The 15,860-nt window shown below is 48.8% G+C and overlaps 1 protein-coding gene and 1 long non-coding RNA gene across 3 annotated transcripts in view; both read left to right on the top strand.

The window, feature by feature from the left end:
- The first annotated feature begins 1,799 nt into the window (after positions 1 to 1,799).
- Positions 1,800 to 11,782, top strand: TLX3 (T cell leukemia homeobox 3). The gene is made up of 3 exons (XM_053290632.1): positions 1,800 to 2,427; positions 4,395 to 4,638; positions 9,913 to 11,782. The coding sequence occupies exons 1-3, from the start codon at positions 2,007 to 2,009 to the stop codon at positions 10,121 to 10,123; spliced, it is 876 nt and encodes a 291-aa protein (XP_053146607.1). The 5' UTR covers positions 1,800 to 2,006; the 3' UTR covers positions 10,124 to 11,782.
- An 85-nt stretch (positions 11,783 to 11,867) lies between these two features.
- Positions 11,868 to 15,860, top strand: part of LOC128340874 (uncharacterized) — a 51,830-nt gene continuing 47,837 nt past the window's right edge. Inside the window, exons 1-2 of one of the 2 annotated variants that reach the window (XR_008314052.1) lie at positions 11,868 to 12,013; positions 12,827 to 12,944. This is a non-coding gene — a long non-coding RNA (uncharacterized LOC128340874). The remainder of the gene's footprint in view (positions 12,014 to 12,826; positions 12,945 to 15,860) is intronic. The other variant, XR_008314053.1, reaches the window with a different exon arrangement.

Consider the following 15,860-nt stretch of genomic DNA (forward strand, 5'->3'; position numbering starts at 1 on the left):
TCTGTTTGCATTTACTGTTGCCATTTAAATTATTCAGTGTGTTGCGGTAATTGAATCCTAAGCTTTAAAAACTAATATACTCCCTCCTTGTCACCGCTTTCTGAAATCACGAAATCAGCCCTAACAGGTGCTGATCAAATACTATTACATTCTATTAAAAGGAAAATTCTATTCCCTGTTTTCATTTCCCTTTATAAAGGGGAAACTAAGTAAATGCATTTGAACGTTATTTAATTTTTAACGCTTTTAGTCCAATTTGGACGTTAGGGAGCGTCTCCAAACTCACAAAACCAGACAGTGTGGCAATAAGTTTTGTTGACATAAATTAATCCAAAACGAAATCCATTTTCAAGCTACGCCCTCTCACAAACCCTCTGCAAGGGAGACTGGACCATGCAAATACCAGCCAGGCTAGCTCAAAGGAGGAAAGATAATAGATCTTTCAGTGAGGAGGAGAATAAAGAATTAATACCAAAAAATGCTAGGAAAACTGCATCCTGGTAACTAATTCGGCATAATGCTAACAAATCTAAAAACAGAGATGTCTTGCCGAAGGAATATCACGTAATTTAGCTTATATATATATAAGCTGCATATATATATATATATATATATATATATATATATATATATATATGCTGCACCAGAGTTTTAAATGAGGTTTGTCTGTTCAAAATTTATATATATATATATATATATATATATATATATATATATATATATATATATATATAAATTTTATATATATATAAAATTCTAAACAGAGATACATTTCGATTCGCTGGAGACCATTTCTTACTCCATAGAGAATACCTGATAAGTCTCATCTCCCGACCTCGAGAATTGGTTTCCCTCCCGCCCCGAATTTATGAATTTTAATTCTACAATTGATACAACGGTCGTTGCAAGGTCCCTTTGGCACCCCTTTTTATTTTCTAAACCATTTCTTTTTAAGACACCCAAATACGATTTTAATACCCCTTGACAGTGATTCGGGATCCAAAATGTTAACATCCTGATTGACCCGGGGTTTTCCTTCAGCCCCAGCTGCACCATGAGTTTTAAATGAGGTTTGTCTGTTCAACATAAACATAACAAATGCACTTATCCAATCGGATCCCTAAGTGTGGTTACTCGGAAGTAAGTCCCACTGGGTTCAGTGAACCTAGTAAGTATGCATATGCTTGCAGTCTTAGGATCCCAAAATAATGATACATAATTCTGGATTTAAAAAATCAAATAGTCTCTCCCCCCCCCCATTCAAAAAAAACAAAAAAGGCTCTTCTAAGTGAATATATTGGGAGGGGGGGGGATAAAGGAAAAAATGGCCCCAAGCAAGCCATCCCACATCAGCCTTTTCCTGTGGCCGGCCTGAGTCTTTCTACCTTCTGTGTGGAGTTTATAAACAAAGAACTATAGGAAATAGTTACATTGATCCCAAATTAATCCACCCAGGAGGCACAAGCCCCAACATTACCAGCCTGGAATTCTGTTCAACTAGCACATTTGTTAATGATTCCAAAGGGTGGGAAGGGAGGGAGAGGCCCGCCTCGTAATTGCTAAGGTTTGTTCAATTTAATCTCTCTAATTTCGAAAGACAACAATCGCAGATGCTTATTGCAATATCCGCCCCACATTATCTTAGCTAATAAATTTGACCTATTGTTCGTTTGTTAAAATGATGTCACCATGGAACAGTCCCTAAGCTCCTATTCCAATGAATTAGGCCTTTATTGAAACCCGGGAGCCAATGGGAGGAGAGAGGCTTGTTTGTTGTGGCCAATGGCAGCTGCGGGAGAGAAATTAGAAGCAGAAACTCAAGGTTTGGTTCAAAAAAGATGACACAGAGCCTGTCGGGCTGGACCACTCTTGGCAAAGTTTCAGTGTGACATCCATACAAACCAGGACCTTACATGGATCTACTGTAAAAGGAAAGGGAGCGTTTTTATAGGGGAATTCTTACCGGTTTTTTTTCCCGTTTGAGCCAATATTTCTATTCACCAAGGATGGATCAGCCAACGAACACGCAGACACCGCATCAGCACGAACCCATCAGCTTCGGGATTGATCAGATTTTAAACTCTTCTGATCAGGAGACCCCTTCCCAACCCGCCCCCCGAGGATCAGACGGCAGCACCACGAATTACTTGGGAAGCCCCGTGAGCAGAACCAGCGCCCCGTACCCTTCCTTGCCCGGCTCCTTCCCTGGCATCGGGTCCCCATTCGAAGACTCTGGATCTTACAGTGTGAATCTAAGCTTGGCTCCATCTGGCGTGATCAGGGTGCCAGCTCACAGACCCATCCCTGGGGCAGTGCCACCTCCCATTTCTAGTGCCATACCAGCCATGCCAGCTGTACCCAGCCTTGGCAGCCTCAACTTCCCTTGGATGGAGAGCAGCAGGCGGTTCGTCAAGGACAGATTCACAGGTAAGCGTCGGGGGCTTAAAACGTTACCCGGAGAGGCTCGGCAGCCCAGAAATGCCTTTTGCAGTGTGTCAAAGTCTCTGGGGCGGCCTCCTACAGGGAAAAACGCTTAAACAGGACAAAAAAGCCTCAAGGCAGTCTTTCTTTCTTTCTTTCTTTCTTTCTTTCTTTCTTTCTTTCTTTCTTTCTTTCTTGGAAAACCATCACCCTTTTACTAGAGGCAGGTGGGTACATCATTCATGTTACTTCCATTTGCAAACTTCTTTCTAAATCGCGGTACAAAATTGTTTCTGTTTGGGTGGTGATGGGCAACAAAAGGCTCTCGGAGATTCCTCTTGCCTTCTTCCAGGATTCAGGAATGTCTCCCCCCCCCCCTTTTTTTTTTTTTTTTTTTTTGCCTTCAAAAGCCTGGCAAATAATTACGGCCCTGAAAACCGGCGTCCTGAATCTTCCCGGTCTCCTCAGATTTCGAAGGCCCTCGGATTTCTGGTGCTGGTTTAAATCGCAGCATACAGAGCGGAGGAAAGCGAGTAAATCGCCATGCCTAATCCGATTACAAAATGTGTGATGGGCTGGAGTGGGGCGGGGGTGGTGGAGTGGAAAGTGAAGGCTAAATGAGAAACCTCTGACGGCCATTTAAATACTTTAGCATCAAAAGCGGATTAGATGGAAGAACAATGTTGCGATCGGCTTGTAAACGGGGAAGCAACCCTGAACACTACCCGGTTTTTCCAGGAATGTGGATGTCTTGTGTCACTTCAAGGTGAAGGCATTTCTCCTGAAGAGGAGGAAAAAGATTTATTTGGAATGCCTGCGGGCGAGTTTGAGGAAATCTCCACATAAGCAGAGAAAATGTTTCGGAAGCCCTCTGAAATGTATCCTATAGCATGCATTAATATCCATTAATGTACATTTACGATTATTATTATTTTATTATTGTTATTTATCTGTCATGATGAGGTACATTACTTAAAGTAGTCCCATTGAAATAAAATGGACAAGTTAGGCATAACTTGCCTAACTTGTCCTTTTAATTTCAATTTAACAACACTGAGTACATCTCCTCATTATGTCATATTTATTATTATTATTATTATTATTATTATTATTATTACTACTACTACTACTACTACTATTTCCATTTGCTGGCACGGAAGATCTCCTCAGCAGGAATCTTTCCCATCTGCCTAGCTCCTTCTTGAACCCGATGTTGTTAATTCAAGAGTGCACAGCTGGGCCATGCTGTCTGGGGCAAAACGCTGCATAGACCCTGAAAAGAGCTCTAGAGATGATCAATCACATTCACAGTCTAAGGAAAAGTCCTCTCTAACGTACACCTGTCCCTATAACTTCTGCGCTAGAGCTTCGCCTCTATCGATCGTTTGCTCCAAGGGTGTTCTTGGCAGACTGATGCGTCCTTTGCTCGGAAAGACAGAAGCGACGTCCTGTTGTTGTTTTCAGGATGATGCGTGCGTGTGTGTCTGTCTGTCTGTGTGTGTGGCGGGCGCGGGGGGGGGGCTGTTCTGCACCACACGCCCCTGTATTCGACATTAATTGATCCGGAATCGCTTCGATTCTGCACCCACAGTCCCCAGGGTGGGCTGAATCCCCACGTCACCCCTAAACATGGACTAAAACACCGGCGCGAGGCGGAAGAAGCCGCCTCTTTTGCCCCCCGCCCAGAGACGAGCGCGGGCCAGAGATCGCAGAAGTGGCCCGTGCCCAGCGCCTCCGGCATTCCGGTCCTCGGCCTCGGTGCAGACGGCGCGTCCAGCTTTAGTAGCCTGGGAGAGCTCGCTGCTCGCCACCCAAGAGAGCCCTGGGCCGGTGGAACACTGCTAGGCTAGCAAGGGGAGAGAAAGGCAGAGCCTCGGGCCAGCGGGCGGCTGCTGGCTTCGGCGGGCTGGGGCCGGGCGGGCGCCTCTCCCTCCTTCGTCCCTCTCACCTGCCGCTCTTTTTTTCCTCCGCAGCGGCGGCCGCGCTCACCCCTTTCACAGTGACGCGGAGGATCGGGCACCCCTACCAGAACCGCACCCCGCCCAAACGCAAGAAGCCGCGCACCTCCTTCTCCCGGGTGCAGATCTGCGAGCTGGAGAAGCGCTTCCACCGGCAGAAGTACCTCGCCTCGGCCGAAAGGGCGGCGCTCGCCAAGTCGCTCAAGATGACCGACGCGCAAGTCAAGACCTGGTTCCAGAACCGCAGGACCAAGTGGCGGTGAGTCAGCGGGGCAGTGGCTGGGGGTGGGGGCGCAGGGAACACCCTTGGGCCAGGGCTGACTCTTTGCCTTCTTGCGAATTCCGCTTCGACTTCCCTGTCTTCACGACTTAGAGATACGCCTCGGAGTTATTTGAGGTGGGGGATACGTGGCAACGAAAGACACTCTGTACATGCTCAGGGCTCCTCTCATTCTCATCCTTATTAATATAATTTCTCGTGTTCCATTACCAAACCCTGATCTCCAAATCTTGCCTCCCTCTCAGGGGTGCCCTACGCTTTCGGGGCCCTCGGCTCCGTCTCTTCTGTTCCCTGCTTCTGAAAGGCCGAGAGCAGACGGAGCACAGGGCACTCTTCGAGGACCCCGCCCCACTCAAACCCAGCTTGCCTCTGTAGACCCAAAGACTTTCCCCATGGAAATCTATGGGGCACACTTCTCCGAAAAATACGTGTTTGCCAGGGGTCCTGCCATAATGCAAACCCAATGCCACCAAGACGCATGGAAAGATAAGGCACACAGGCCTAGCCTAGCACTGTCCGACAAACCCACAGACAGACAAAAGGGCCCGCACCCCACACACATGGCCGGAAGCGCAAATGCGCACGAATGCGTGGAGCCTCGTTGTGTGGTATTGGTTTTAATTTCGTTTGGAACAGAAGAAGGAAGGCGACTCTGACTACCAGAGGTTTGCCAAATTGTTAATAGAGAGAGAGTAAAATAAAGCGAAACCCGTTCTCTCAGACCTCGGGCTCGAGGTCTGATTGGCAAGTCGGTTGATTGGCAGACCGGCTCAGGACAGACAAAAGGAAGAGATTCATACAAAGCATCATTAATTCATGGCATTGTCACAAGAGGTGGTGATGGCCACTAGCTTAGGTGCCTTTTAAAAAGGATTAGAGGATTTACAGGAGAACTGATCAATCAGCAGCTTTTAACAATGAAAACGAAATGGAGCTTCCAGGTTCAGAGGCAGTGTATCTCTGCATCCCGGAGGCCTGGGATAGATAGGAAGGGATGGCCACCACTTTCAAGCTTTGCTTGTGGCTTCCCTGGTAGCCGAAATGCAGTATTAGAGGAGATGAAACATGGAACGGATTCGGTCGGGCTGTGATTTTGTCTCTGTACACATTTCAAAAAGCAGACGCAGAGCGTCTTATCTGAAGCAAATAACCAACACACCAGCCACAGACAATGGGGTGTCGGATGGAGCCCTCACTCAGTGCTAGGGCATTGCTTTGTATGCAGGAGGTCCCAGGTTCAATCCCTGGCAGCATCTCCAGGTAGGGCTGAGAGAGACTCCTGCCTGCAACCTTGGAGAAGCCGCTGCCAGTCAGCGTAATCAGTACTGAGCGAGATGCACCAAGGGGCTGACTCGGTAGAAGGCCGCTTCCTTTGACCCTCCTCTGGTCCCATGCAAAGCAGAAAGGCACCCACCCATTATTCCCAACAAGGACGAGGGCCCCAACCCATCTGCCAAGACCTATCCTGAGGGGGGCCACGATGTGGCAGCCCAGCCGGACCCACCGCCACGCCCGATTGCTGCCGCCTTCCGAAGAAGCTCCACAGCCCTCCCGGCAAAACACAGTGGATGCCACCGCCCACAAGCCCCATTTAACTCTTCAGGGGCAGCCCCGCAGCTTGGCTTCCTCCCCACCACACTCCGTGCCAAGAGCCCAGCCCTTCCTTTCCCCCAGGTTCCGACTGCTCAGCGGCGGAGCTGGATGGTAGATGAACCAGCCGATTCTTGAGACCAGCTGCCGGAGAGGCCGGGATGACGCTGGATGGGTTTCCTGGGACAGAAGAAACCCCGCAGACTTCAACAGCCCGCCCTCACTCCCAGGATCTATGGCCCGGGAGAGGTGATGTTGCTCCGCTTCTCGTTTCCTTTGAAAGCTGCTTGCTGTGCTGTCTGCGAAGAGCGACAAGCCCCGTCCAGAACCGGCTTTCTGCGGAAGCGTCGATGCCGTCTTGACACGACCGGACGCGTTTCCCCCGTTGCATTGAAGCTGCAGTCTCCTTTAGGCGCCTGGACAGAAACGACACACAGGCTCCTGGCCAACTACTGCTTCTAGGCTCCGACTCCGAATCCATGTTCATCATTATCATCATTTCAGATGAAACTATTTAACCGGTGTTATTTGGAGGATTAAAGGAGCAACCACGCAAATGTCTTCTTTTTAACTATGTTACAGAGATCTGGGTGCTCTGGAGAGCCCACCTAACGGGGCTGGGTTTTATTTGCGGTGAGAAAAAAGGGACGCAGTTCTGACAGTTGGCCCTTGAGTCACTTAATATATTTTGTTGCTTGTTAATCAAGATCGTTCAGTCATGCAACTGTTGAGAATTGGGCTTCGGCCCTCATTTCCCTCTTCCTTACCTTAAAAACAAAAAAGACTCTTCTTAATTGGTAGGAATAAAAGCGGAAGGACTTCCATCTCGCCCCAGTCCCAAACCCACTTAGGTGGTTTTGCTCTGATCGCTAAACAAAAGGAAGAAGAATCTCCGCCCCGACCCCCCCCCCGCCCTTCCTAGAAAGAAATATCAGCAGCTAACTCAAGCCTTTTAACTAAGTATTTGAAACCACAACATTTCATCGGAACCCTGGCGGTTCTTGGATCGGAAAATATGAATACCTTTAAAGTTGTTATAAATCTGGACGGGAAGCTGAAGAGAGAGAGTGAGTGGAGGCGTCTTAGAATTCCTGTAACAGCAGGGATGGGGTAGAGAAACCAGTTATATTCTAATGTTGTAAATGGTTGTTTCTCGCAATTTAGAAATAGGAGAATAATCCCATTTGGGGCGCTTAAAATGACCTTAGAACAATGACCAAAAATATTGTAATTCCTAAGGTTCGCGTGTATTCACGCACGCAGCAAACGCTGGTACTTCGTTTTGTAAAGTTGTCTTTGTGTAAACGGAGAAGTAGCTTCTTTTGTGCTCTTTTTCTCTTGTAGTCAGTTTAGAAAACCTCTTTCCAAAGAGGTTCCGTTTCTCGTTTTCTGTTTCTTTGTCTTTCTACCTCTCCGCTGCATTTATCATCTATCCCTGAACGGAGTAGTCGTAATTTTAATGTTGGCCACATTTCCGGACATCACCGGCTGCAGGCGGATTTCAAAGAACTGGCCATTTGTAGTGTAGGTGTCGGAGTGTGTGTGTGTGTGTGTGTGTGTGTGTGGTGGGGGGAGAAAACAAGAAGCAAACAACCTCCCCCTCCCTCAGCCCCAAACACACAACGAAATTCGAAGTGACTCCCTGTTTTTAAAATGCATTAAAGGAGGGACATATCGGTGGAATCGAGCTTGGACGTTGGTGTTAAAGAGAGGAAAAGGGTATACTTTAGAGAAATTCGGCAGCGATTGCGGTGCAAGGGGCTGCAAAGGCGGTTCAGATTTATTTGGGAATAGGTCACGTGGAATTCATTGGGACTTACATCGGAGTAAACCCGTACTGGTTTGGGCTGCGTCCGTAGCAGTTATATTCTTATATCGCCCAGACTGGGGAGTAGGTATAACTGACACTGCGATCCGGAACCGGTCGAGGTGACGTCTAAGGAGTCTCCGTAAAAGCAGTTGGAAATAGCGCTGAAAATCGTTGGGACTTAAACTGAATACATGTATTCGAGCCTGAGGTTCCGATCTGCTGCCATTCAAGGAACTGGGCTTTGTGGGTTTGGCAAACTATAGCGGGTTTCTCTTGAGTACTCTCCCTCCATTTCTACCCACTAAAATGTTCCAGATGCCGAGAGAAAACGGGGTTGCCCGAGTGTGTGTGGATACGAGATCTAACTCCGCATACACCAAATAATCCTCGGCAGTTTCCTAGACTGCCTCCTCTATATTTCTGCTCACACCGAGGCTAAAGACTTCGCAGGGGGTGGGGTGAGGATTCCCCGAAAGGAAACGGAGACCCCAAACAAATGAGTGCTGGTCGCTCTGGTTGCCCGGAGAGCGTCTACGCAGCCTTTGAATAGGTCCGGGGAAAGTAGATTTCAGGGACTTGAAGAAGACCTTCGGCCCGGGGTGGCTGAATCGGCTTAAAAACCCAGCGCCGCAGTTTATCTAGTTTGTGTCTCGTGGCGGTGCCTCAGTTTCTACTACAGAGCCCCTGCCGGAGCGAATCTGCTAGAAACACTTCAAGGCGGGCCCTTGCGGATCCAGTTAAAAATCGGGCTTGCTGAGATTTGCTACTGAAGCTTTTGTTGAGGGGTTGGGGTTGGAAGGGCTGGGGCCGCGGCTTTTAGAAGTGGAGTTGATCTACTTCAATTGGAAGGCACGGTTAAGGTTCCTAATTCTGGATCTAATTTGTGGGAAAGAAACAAAGCAAATGCCCGCAGCGACGGCGCGAATCGCCCGATCTGTTCCAGCACACCAGAAACTGACACCTTTCTGCTTCTTTGAAGGGGGGGCAAGGAGGAGGAGGAGGAAGGGGTGTGTATTTGTGTCACGTGTGAAAAGCGCTAGGGGCGATTCCTTCATGGCACGTGTGTCTCTTGGCTGGCTCGGGGCAACGGATAGACACTCGTCACGTCGGATGATATGCAGCCATCTGATCCTTCCTGCTCCAGCTGGTGAAACTTTCCAGTCTCTTAACCCCTATTGACTTGGAATCAAAGGTCCCCTCAGTTTCAAAGGAACAGGGAAAGGGAAGGGTGCTTAGGACCGCCGCTTTCCCTTCTTTGAAAGAAAAGGGACAATATTTCGGAGTCAGGGAGCACACGATCTGGCCAAAGGCAAGGCACTTTTCAGCCGCATTGCTTCCAGTGGGAGAGAATTCAGCAGTCCACTCCTAACCACATTTGATAGGAAGCCCCATTTTACAGTGGAGTTTACGTCTAAGTGAACACGCAGAGCCGTGCATAGCTTCCCCTGCAATCAAACGGCTACAATCCTGAGCACGCCTGTTTGGGAGTAAGCCCTCTTGAACTCCATGATTATACTTACTTCTGAGTAAACATGCATAAGCTTGGGCTGTAGTAGAAAGGCTTACGTTCGGCCGGATCGTGCCCAGCGTGAGAAGACTGGGGGTGGCCAGAACCTAAGGGGTATACTCGTGAGTCAAATGGGCCGTAACCCAAAATTTGGCTTTAAAAAAAGCCAAATCTGGCAACAGAGTGGCTGGCCTGAGTGAAAACTGTGGCTCAGCCGAGGGAAAGGGGACTGGAAGGAAGAGGGCGGTGGCAGCCGCTCCCCAGACGCAGTCCCCGTGGGATCCCAGGGCGGGGAGACAGCGGCGTGCTAGCGGACTAGGATCTCATCTGTGCTTTGCGTTTTTAGGAGGCAGACGGCGGAGGAGCGGGAGGCCGAGAGGCAACAGGCCAGCCGGCTGATGCTGCAGCTCCAGCACGACGCCTTCCAGAAGTCCCTGAACGATTCAATCCAGCCGGACCCCCTCTGCCTGCACAACTCCTCCCTCTTCGCGCTGCAGAACCTCCAACCCTGGGAAGAGGAGGGCGCCAAGATCCCGCCAGTGACCTCCTTGGTGTAAGGGATCCTCGCCGCCTGGGCAGGTGCGGGCCTCCCTCGGGAAGACAGACACAGGCGCCCTCCTCCACCTCTCCCTGCATGAATCGAAGGCCTCAGCCGGACGGTGCTCCGACCGAAAACAAGACCGCCACGGACGAGGCCGGGAGTGTGTCTGTGTCTCTCTCTGTGTGTGTGTGCGTAGACGGGGCGGGGAGGGCGGTCCCACCACCGCCCACACCCTGTCGCTGCCTCTACTGGCGACGGACCCAGGCGGAGAGACATCCGTGGCCCTAGCGGGGCTGCACGGAGCTGAAGTGCGAAGGGTGGCCCCGCCCTATCCTAAGAGTAAGCCCACTCCAGGACTTCTGGTGCCAGACTCCTTCCAGCCCTGGACTTGGCAGAGAGGGTTCCCTTCCACACACCTCTCGGGGCGGAGGCCGGAGGGGAGAAGGCCGCTGATCTCGCCTGCCCCAAACGCAAGATCCCGCTACCTGAATCCCAGCCCCGAACCCCGCCCCGGCGCCTGGCTGGCAGCCACCCGCGTGGGGAGAGAGTCCTGGCTTCTCCAGAGGAAAGGCGGGGGGTCCCCCTGAGTCACTGTCCCTCCGGCAGGGTTTCTCTTCTGCTCCCCCCGCCCCAATGTTGGGAATAAAACCATGAGATAAAGGACGTAATCTTGCTGGGGGGGAAAGCACTGCCGGATGCCCGGTTGGGGCCGCCATCCAGTTGCTGAGGCAGGCGGCTGCCGGTTTCCGAAAGGGGCCCGGCAGCGCTGCGGCGGACGAGCTGAAGGCGCGCGGCAGTCAGTGGCCGCTGGTTGCGCCCCGCCTCGCCGCCGTGCCCCTGCTCGCCGCTGCGTGCCTCCCTGCCTGCCTGCACCCGCGTGGCCCATTAGCGGGAGGAAATAATCAGAAATAAAAGGCAGGCGGCGGAGACGCGCTTTCTTCTTCTTCTTCTTCTTCTTCTTCTTCTTCTTCTTCTTTCTTCTTGTAAGAAATGTGAATATTTCAATGTATTTATGCACCGAGATGCCGAGCACTGTTAATAGAGAGCGCGACGAGAGAGAAGCTGGCTTATTTATTTGGGAAAGCTGGACAGATATTCTAGGCTGGCTCTGGAAGGCGAGAGGGGCCCGCGTGTTGCCCTCCTCCAGCTCCTGCTTTGGATGCTCTACCGCTCCCCCCCCCCTTAAAATCACTTAGCGGAGGAAAATGCATTTATTCTCTTAAGAAACCCTGTTAACGCTGAAAAGCAGGCCTCCCCGGTTTGTACCCCAAGCGAACTTAACGCTGCCACCCGTAATTTATTCGCCACGGTAATAAAAGGCTCCCCTTTCAGGCAACTCATCCTTCATTTTTTTATTTTTTATTTTGGTCCCCACCTCCCCTTCTGGCAGAAAATGAACATAAACGTGGAGCGGGGGTGGAGGACGAGAGAGGGAGAAAAAGAGAAAAACAAAATACAGAAAAAAGAACAAAGCCGCCGCCCCCGCGCCGATCCCTTTGCCCGCAACTGACGTGTAGAGAAAGCGCCTTATGTTTCATAATAATAAATAATAAATAAATAAATAAATAATAATTAATAATTAAAAAAATACTAAGGAAGAGTTGAGGTTGATCCAAACCGTGTATAATACTTTGTACTTGCTGAAATGTGTAAATAAATGTTTTCTTTAAAAATGTTCCTGCTCTGAGCTGTGATTGCAACGCAGGCCTGCAGGGGGCGAAGTCCTTCCCACCACCACGCCGTAGCCTGGGCTAGAGGCAGCAAAGGAAGGACCTCCCCTTCCTTCAAGGGGTGACAGGAAGTAAAGGAGGAGATTCCCTGAGGCATTGCTTGCTCTGTGCCTGCAGGAGGAAGTTGTGAGCTTCCCAGTGGGAGAGACACCCTGAGGAGATTTGTACTCCCAAAAGTATGGATCGGTTTTATAGAATCAGAGAATTGGGAGGGACCTTGGAGGTCTTCTAGTCTGACCCCCTGCTCCAGGCTTGCCAGTTTCAGCCAGTATTTTATCCTGCTGCCTTCTCTTCGTGAGCCCCCTTGTTGGATCCAAGCATGGGCCAAGATGGCTTCCTGAGCTTAGGAAGTACAGCTGTGGCTGACACAAATCATTAGACAAAGGGCCAGCTGAAAAATTTGAGGGGATGTCTGCTTTTGCCATCCTCCCTATAGGTCCTGGTTAGTGTTCCCTTCTGCATGAAAGTTAGTATTTCAACAGGCTCCTCCTGTAACAGCAGCAGCTGCATCTTGTCATGCTGTTTACCCAGGTTCTTGACTTCCAGAAAACTGAAAAGTGCAAGAACTCTCATTAGTCAGCTCTGGGTCAGCACTTGACCTAATGGTTGTAAGGGTACTGGCTTGGCCACTTCCCCCTTCTTTTTAACTGTTCTTCCCCCAAAGGTTTTCAGTGGCAATGTAGAGGACAAGAGTGTTGTTACAGGCAGAAACAAGTGATGCCCCAACTTTAGGCTTCTTGGGCCTGGTCTTGACCGGTGTGTTCAACCTGTGCCGGGGTTGTACCACTTCAGACTGTTTTGGAGGGCAGGGTGGCTCACCCTAGAACGCTCCTCCAAGGGGAAATAAATCTCTTCTCATAAAGATGTGCTTCTCCCTAGCAGCCATGGAGAAGCCTAGGCTTTAGCTTATCTCCCCCACCCACCCTGATTCTGGTGGTGATGCTGTGAGCAATCCCCAGCAGTACCCACTAGCAGCATTCCTTTCACAGGTAGAAATGATAGGGGAGGTGGAGAGTTTATGGCAGCGACTCCTACCATCAAGACTGTCAGAACAGACTTGAGTGTCTTTGTGAAATCTCCATCCTTGAAGCTGCAGCTGTAGAGAAGGTAAGGAAGCCCCCTAATGCATTTTAAAGGTCCCTTTACCTGCACCATAATATTTATTTATTTATTATTTACATGTATATCCTGCTCTTCCTCCAAGGAGCCCAGAGTGGTGTACTACATACTTGAGTTCCTTTATCATAGCTACCTGAGAAGGAAGCTCTACCCCTTACATTCAGTCCTCAGTTTGGTTGCTCTCTGTGTGTGTGTGTGTGTGTGTATGTGTGTCTAGTGATATTGCCAAAGCTTGTAATTCCTTGGCTTGGGATGTGAACCTCGGTGACTTGCTTTCAAAATAAGACAAGGATTATAATTCCTCCCTTCCACTCCCCCACCCACTCTTGCTTGCTCACCTGTGATGACAGCAGGGAGTTAAGGTTTCTTTCTGGCCTGGAATACTACTATCGGAGGCATAGGTAATTTGTCTCCCCTTGTTCAATTACCTATGCCTCCGTGGGCATAGGTAATTGTCCATGGGCCCCTGAGGAAGAGGGGCTACACCCACTGAGCAACAACTTGCCTTCCCCCTCCCATGTCTCCAAAGAAGAAGATAGAGAGAAGAGGTGGGAGGCAGAGAACCTATCTTCACTTCTTGTCCCAGGGCTCCCTCCAAACTTGCTAGGCCCTGCCCTGACTACTACGGTAGTGTCCTAGGTCCCAGGAGCCCTGGGATGTGTACTTCTTGCAAGGTGCTTGATGTTAGTATGGGCAACACACACTTAGGAAAATTGCATTTCCTGGGGCTTGAGACATTGCTGTCAGGAAGGGGGTAGAGGAAGTGTAGAGATAAGAGCGGGAGGGAGGGGTAGACACATCTCTATCTTGTCTGTCACCACAACAGCCACTACAGTCACAAGGTAAGTGGGCTGGGTGGGGGGGACTTACGGAGATGGGGGTTGTGGGTTCAGAGTTGGGGGTCAACAGTTACAAACAAATTTAGACCTCTCCCTATTTGCATAGTCTCTTCAAAATAGGATTTCCTCCGTACCCTTTCGCTGGTGTATGACAGGACATATGGACTGGGAGAGAGGGAGAGAAAGAAAGAGAGAGAGAAAGATGAACAGAGTGAAAGCAAGAGAGAAGGAGGGAAAATATCCTCTCCACTATTTAGGCAGATACCCTGCAGTCCTCTGAATCACTGTGGTATGAAACCTCCCTATGACGGCTGAAACTCATAGAGCTGTGAAAGAAGCATTACCTTTCAAACTTGCCAGTCTGTTGAGGTTGCAGAACGAAGAAGAGTTACAGAACACCTGCACAGAATAAACACTGTGCATATAAACTTGTCCTCCCTCTACCCTCATGGGAAAATGGGGCCCTTAAAAGTATAAAGGGGCCTCGTTTCTCCATCACTTGTAATTTGAGCATTTCCCTGGTTGCCTGAACTCCAAGGCTCTTGCAATAAACTGCATTTATTTTGCTTCATTGATCACTGGATCTCTGCCATCTGATCCATCTCAGACAGGATGCTTCTAACCTGAGAAATCTCTGAGCATCTTTAAAACCAGTGCTTTTAAAAAAGATCGTGCCACAGACTTGCTTCCTGCCCATCGGGAATATAAGGGTTGAACATTTACAGTGAGCTGAAATGCAAAGCAAGCCATATTCAGTAGTGGTATCTGGTACTTCTTAGATTAAAACTGGTTTATTAATTATGCTCTTTCCTCAGAAAACCTTGACAATTCTGGAGGTTAAAGATCTCTAACAAGGTTTTTCAGACCCTCCCTAAACTACAGTTCCCAGTATTCTTAGCGGGAAGCCAGAACTGCCATAATGGGCATAAAACTAATATAAGTGTAGTGTAGATAGATAGAATATCTCTTTTTGTTTGCCAGTTGGGGAGGGTATTTTAACTGCTGGGGATTGAAAATTTATCTGGATTTCAAAATAGACATATTCTGTTCATAAGTTGGGATCCCGATGATCCAGGAAAAGGGTGATCCAGAAAAAGGATCATCATAGGTGGGCAACATTCTATGCATGCAGAAGCTTCTAGGTTCAGTGCCTGCTAAGCTCCTGTTAAATCCACCACAAGTGATAGAAAAGACCCTGAACGGCTGCTGCCAGTCAGAATAGTCTATCCTGGGTTAGCTGGACCAAGGGTCTGTCTCAGCTATTGGCAGCTTCATAATTTAACTGCACTGGTGAAGTGAGCCTCTTCTGCAACAGCATGCACACAGTGGCCCCTGACAATGAATAGGTTGCCCTATTATCTTCCTGCAAGTGGCATCAATAGTCTTCTTTTTAAACTAATGAATTGTGATGATCTTTATGCTAGTCTTTCTCTCAGCAGCTGCATTTATTAAAAGAAAACGTATTTAATTTTCTAAAAAGCAGCTGCATATGGTTGTGTCCAGACAATGTGTGTTGCAGGTTCTTGCAACTAGTATGCTATAACTACCCCAGACTGATCTGTGAAAGCAAAGGGTTTTCCTGATGGTGTTCCATGTAGCTGGTTCCCTTAGGGTAGGGCTTCATACCCTTTTGCTTTTCTGTCATCTTGCTCCAGGGTAAGTGTGTAATCATTGGGCAGTCTTGGCTGTGTTTCATAACCAGCACTGCCACCATAACAATAATATAATCAAAGGAACAGCTGCTCACATCTACATTGTTTTCCTTGGAGGATGCACAGTGAATTTTGGCACAGGAGTCTGAAACAGTAAAGATTCAGTTAATGGAAGAGGTTATAAAGAGTTGCTACATCAAAATCCTTAAATTATGGGACATATTGAACACATAGTGTCTGTTTTGTGGGAATCCAGCGATGTTGGAGTGCTCTGAAATCATGGGCACATTGTATGCTCTTAAAAGTATGATGTTTTGAAATGAAGATGGCAGCGATCTCATAAAATATGTGGCATCCATAGATGTAGACTATATCTGGCCTTAAAAAAACAATGTGGAGTGTCTGTGATTCGA

The sequence above is a fragment of the Hemicordylus capensis genome, chromosome 1 (genome assembly GCF_027244095.1).
Source record: "Hemicordylus capensis ecotype Gifberg chromosome 1, rHemCap1.1.pri, whole genome shotgun sequence".
Taxonomy (NCBI): Eukaryota; Metazoa; Chordata; class Lepidosauria; order Squamata; family Cordylidae; genus Hemicordylus; species Hemicordylus capensis.